This window comes from Echinops telfairi, unplaced genomic scaffold, assembly GCF_000313985.2.
Source record: "Echinops telfairi isolate 266 unplaced genomic scaffold, ASM31398v2 ScPeMD7_9;HRSCAF=40, whole genome shotgun sequence".
NCBI classification, from domain to species: Eukaryota; Metazoa; Chordata; class Mammalia; order Afrosoricida; family Tenrecidae; genus Echinops; species Echinops telfairi.
The window spans coordinates 79,649,865-79,655,183 of NW_022103906.1; the positions used below are offsets into that span (position 1 = coordinate 79,649,865).

General features: G+C 59.5%; 1 protein-coding gene across 1 annotated transcript in view; it reads left to right on the top strand.

Annotated features, from left to right (window-relative positions):
• Nucleotides 1-5,319, top strand: part of ADCY3 (adenylate cyclase 3) — a 101,622-nt gene that overhangs the window by 90,855 nt on the left and 5,448 nt on the right. The window contains exons 10-14 of the mRNA XM_013004358.2: nt 1,291-1,378; nt 2,127-2,243; nt 3,361-3,623; nt 3,868-3,933; nt 4,837-4,924. Of these exons, the coding sequence (XP_012859812.1) occupies nt 1,291-1,378; nt 2,127-2,243; nt 3,361-3,623; nt 3,868-3,933; nt 4,837-4,924 (622 nt within the window). The remainder of the gene's footprint in view (nt 1-1,290; nt 1,379-2,126; nt 2,244-3,360; nt 3,624-3,867; nt 3,934-4,836; nt 4,925-5,319) is intronic.

A 5,319-nucleotide genomic window follows, 5' to 3' on the forward strand; every position in this document is an offset into this window, starting at 1 on the left:
CTTCCTTGTCTGCCGGTTGTGGGACCCGGGGCATGAAAGCCACTGGTCTGCTCCTCGGTCAAACCCATAGGAGGCCCAGCCCAGCCCACTCTCAAGTTCACTGGGATCAAACCCATTCAGTTCACAAACTCTGCCTGATTGCCTCCTTTGTCGTGGGGAGCAAAGGTTTGGGGACACAGCGGTGAACTCAGCACTGCAGTGGCCCAGACCAGTGACAGCAGTGGCCCAGATCAGTGACCACCTGAGAGCAGAGAAAACGGCCAACAGGGTCGGATTCTGACCTTGATTAGTTGACAGATGGATTCAGGGATTGGGGGTGGGGTGGGGGGAGCTCTGGAAGTTCCTGGGAAAGCTGCAGCAAGAAATAGAGCAGGCTGGCAACATATGTACAAAGATGCTTGATACACTTGCTGTACGGGTGATGATAAGAGCTGTAAGAGCCCCCAAGAAAATGACCTTTAAAAGAAAGTGAGCTGCCAGGCTTGCAGACAGGATGGCTAGACGGTGAGGTGTGCAAGAGTGGAGCCAAGGCTCTCTCGACTGTCTTTGATCCGAGCAGTGGGCAGGAGGGAGTCACCCCTAACCAGGGGGAGCAGAGAGAGGGGGTTGCAGCTCAGGGAGGCAGAGCTCAGGAGCTTGGTTGGGGACGAGTTTTGTATGAGAAGCCCAGCACACGAGGAGCTGATACTGTGTCATCAAAAGGCAGGACGGGGATGGGGGTGCTCCTCTCAGGAGCACCCCAGAACCTCCCACGTTGTTAAACTGCGTGTTCCCTTCTCGCTCACCCCTTAGCCCTCCCTGAAAACACTTCCTCCCTCGGCTGGCTGTCCGGATCTTTCTGCCCTGTGCTGGTCCCTTCCCATGTCCTCATCCCATGCCACGCCCCTGGGCTCTGACCCCTGGGCAGTGCCCCTGGAGGATCTCCTCAGATCTCCTGGCGGCTCCGTAACAAGGGAGACATCAGGACTCCTCCCTCCACTCCCTTCGTGCACCAGAGTTGCAAGGCCCAAGGTTCCTTCCCGAGAATCGCCCTCTCTTCCCCCCCACCCTGCACTTTTCCCTGGGCTCTGCGAGCGTGCCCTTGTCCAAGAAGTGCCCGTCAGCAGGCCCACCTGCTGCACATGCCCCTCCGCCAGCCCACTCATCTCGCCTGTAAGGTGAGCACGCGCGCACACACACACACATGTGCACACAGGCACCCTTGGGCCCAGGCTGTGGCCTCACTCAGAGGGTCTCCCCCCTGGCCCCTCTCTGAGCCCACCGACCAGCTGACCCGCCCCTCCCTCACAGGCTGATGACAAACTACGTGACCTTTGTGGTGGGGGAGCTCCTGCTCCTGGTCCTGACCATCTGCTCCATGGCTGCCATCTTTCCCCGGGTAAGCCGCACCTTCTGTTCCAGCGCAAAGGCCCCTGGGAAGTGGATGTTCCCTCCTGGGAAACTGAGTCTGGCCGGGAGCCGTGCCTCCACCATCTTGGCCTGCAGACCATGCTCCCTTGGGCAGGCAGACATTTCCCACTCGACGCCACAGGGGACACCCCTGTGCAGTGGGCTGTGTGCTGGGAGGGTGAGCCTGGGTCTAGACACAGGGGGGCCCGGGCAGAAGAGCAAAAGGCCCCTCTGGAAAGTGGGTTGGCCCTAATCATCAAGGACCTTGGAAATCACACTGGGCCCCAGGTGGGCCTTAGAGCTTGATGGGGCCGTGGGACGAGGCTGTATTTTCGGAGAATTGGCCTGGTGGGTGGCTTGGAGGACTGAGGTACAGTGACCAGGTAGGGCACGGGGAGCTAGGCAGAGATGGCAGCTGGCTAGTGCGGCTGGCACTGGAAACTGTCCCCCGAGCCAGCCTTGTATCTCAGACAGGAGAGTGGGCCACTGCTGCCCACAGCCTCCTGGGGTGGTCCCTGTGCCTGCACTGGGCAGGACCGGGGCCACAGTATTGCCCGAGCCCCCCAAGGAGCAGTGAGGCACAGGGCCAGCACTTTACTGTCCTCTCAGCTCCCTGCTCCTCGCCCACCAGGGCCTGCCTTTCTGGCTCCTGGAGCTGGGGCTTGGAGCCGTAGCAGTCTGGTCTACCGGGGGAGGCTGACGAAGCCTCCTGGCCCCTGAATTCCCATTCCTCCCAGGCCTTTCCTAAGAAGCTCGTGTCCTTCTCCACCTGGATCGACCGGACCCGTTGGGCCAGGAACACCTGGGCCATGTTGGCCATCTTCATCCTGGTCATGGCCAACGTGGTGGACATGGTGAGTCCCTGCCCTGTTCCAGGGACACCCTGCGCTCAGGGGAGAGGGGCTTCCCCAGCAGCCACCACGAGCAGCCTGCCCCCATTGCTACGCCACTGGACTAGGGCCGGAGGGGCACTTAGGTTCAAGAAGGGTCCTCTGGAGGGGTCCTCTCCCTGTCAGCCAGGAGCACCCCGAGACGGACTTGTTTCCCCACAAGAGAGTCTGGCCTCTCTTCCAAGTAGAAGAGCCCACACCCATGTGCCTGGCTCGGGCTAGACCCTGCTCATTTCGTTGTTATAACACGCCGAAGGGTACCGACCTGCCTGCTAACCCCTGACAGCTGGGGATCAGCAAGGTGAGCGCACCTGTCCGGGGTCGGTCAGTGTAGCAGGGCTCAATCCCCACCCTGTTTTCTTCCTCCTTAAGCAGCACGATGCAGTGGGGAAGAATGGCCTGGCCTTTAGCCTAACGAGGTGGCCCCTCATTCTGGCTTTGCTCTTGGGCGCCTTCGAGTTGATCTTCAACTCCTAGGGACGCCACGTGACCAAGTAGAAGTGGCCCATAGAGTGCCCCAGGCTGTAATCTGTACAGGGGTGATCACTGAAGTCTGTGCCATGAGACGTCATGTGGGTCTGAACCATCAACCTGTCAGTAAGCCAAGAGCTTGACCATCAGAGCTCCTAATTCTGGCTTTGCCACCTGCTGATTGTGCTGCTTGGGGCCAGCCCTGCATCTCTGCCCATCAAATTCTGGTGGGCATCCAGTGAGAGGATGGGGAATCACCTCCAATCAAGGAAACTCACTGCCACCGAGTCAGGACTGATGCACAGCGACCTTACAGCACAGGGTAGACCTGCTCCCGTGCGTTTCCCAGACTGTCCGTCTTTCACCCACAGAGCTGCCAGGGGTTTTGAACCAGTGGCCTGAGAGATTGCTGCTCAGCTCATCACACCACCAGGGCTCCTGGTGGTGCTCCTCCTGGGAACCAATTCCTACCTTTTGCCCAGTCTTCCCTCCCGCCTCTTCTGTGAGGGGCCTGGGAGAAGACAGGGCGTGGCGGTGGGGGCGTACCCCTGCTGTGACGTGACCTCTTTGAGCAGCATGCGCTGTCTCCCCGCTCCCCATTCCCCTCCAGCTGAGCTGTCTCCAGTACTACGTGGGGCCCAGCAACAGGACGGCAGGGATGGAGGAGGCGCTGTACGGCTGCATGGAGAACCCCAAGTATTACAACTACGTGGCTGTGTTGTCCCTCATCGCCACCATCATGCTGGTGCAGGTCAGCCACATGGTGAAGCTCACCCTCATGCTGCTGGTCACAGGCGCGGTGGCCGCCATCAACCTCTATGCCTGGTGCCCCATCTTTGACGAGTATGACCACCGGCGCTTTCAGGAGCACGAGTAAGATGGGGCCGGGTGGGGGTCTACCGGGTTCCTTTCCCCACCCCCGAGGCCCCATCTCAAGGTCCCAGGCTACTCGGAGGGGCGTCTTTGCCGAGAGGGCTCGGGGAAGGCTTGTCTGGGACACAGGGTGATGGCTTCTCACACACATGCCCCTGAGTGGCCTTGACCTTGCGGTCCGTCAAAGAGGGATGGGGCACCCTGCGTGTCTGGCTGGGCCCCAGCGTGCTGTCCTCTCCCCCAGATTCCCCATCGTCACCTTGGAGAAGATGCAGGTGCTGCCCACGCCCGTGCTCAATGGGACCGACTGGTGAGTGCTGGGCCCGCTGCCTCCCTGTCTGCACCGCATAGAGCAGGCCGAGATCCAGCAAGCTGACCCTCCTGCTCTTGCCAGCAGTGCTCTGTGGGACCAGCTCCCTGAGCCTGTCTCCTCTGTGGAGGGAGATGGTTAGACTAGAAATTCCTTTAACATCCCTTCTGGCTCCAAGGTTTTAGACTCTGACGGTTCAGTAGTTTCGCTAGAGCCTCCAGTCAAGGCGCCCTCGTGGCTTCGTGGGTTACATGTTCACACCTCCCGGCTGCTCCACAGGAGAAAGAAGAGGCTCTCTCTTCCTGTGCAGATTTACAGCCTCATGTCAGAAACCCACAGGGGCAGTGCTGCCCTGTCCCATCGGGGCGCTAACCATTGGAATCGGCTCGAGGGCAGGAAGCGTGGTTTCAGAGTCTGCGTTGTAAAGACAGGACGTGGACAGATACTCGAGCAAACCGTTCACAAAAGAACCTCCATACGTGGCTGGCAGGGAAGGAAAAGGCATGCGTGCTGGCCGTGAGACCACGTGACACACTTGTCCGCCTGCCACTATCAGGTGTGGTAGCAATTCAGACCTTCCTTGTGGAGGTATAAATCAGGAGTCGCTTGTGGTGTTAGTAAGGAAAGTTGAAAATAGTCATTCTGTAATGTCGTCATTCCATTCCTGAATACGTACTGTAGAGAAATCCGTATGCACGTATCTATCCCATGGCATATGTACAAGAACGTTCCCAGGAACATTGTACACAGCGTGTACACACACACACACACACACACACACACACACACACACACATGTGCACACAGGCACCCTTGGGCCCAGGCTGTGGCCTCACTCAGAGGGTCTTCCCCCCTGGCCCCTCTCTGAGCCCACCGACCAGCTGACCTGCCCCTCCCTCACAGGCTGATGACAAACTACGTGACCTTTGTGGTGGGGGAGCTCCTGCTCCTGGTCCTGACCATCTGCTCCATGGCTGCCATCTTTCCCCGGGTAAGCCGCACCTTCTGTTCCAGCGCAAAGGCCCCTGGGAAGTGGATGTTCCCTCCTGGGAAACTGAGTCTGGCCGGGAGCCGTGCCTCCACCATCTTGGCCTGCAGACCATGCTCCCTTGGGCAGGCAGACATTTCCCACTCGACGCCACAGGGGACACCCCTGTGCAGTGGGCTGTGTGCTGGGAGGGTGAGCCTGGGTCTAGACACAGGGGGGCCCGGGCAGAAGAGCAAAAGGCCCCTCTGGAAAGTGGGTTGGCCCTAATCATCAAGGACCTTGGAAATCACACTGGGCCCCAGGTGGGCCTTAGAGCTTGATGGGGCCGTGGGACGAGGCTGTATTTTCGGAGAATTGGCCTGGTGGGTGGCTTGGAGGACTGAGGTACAGTGACCAGG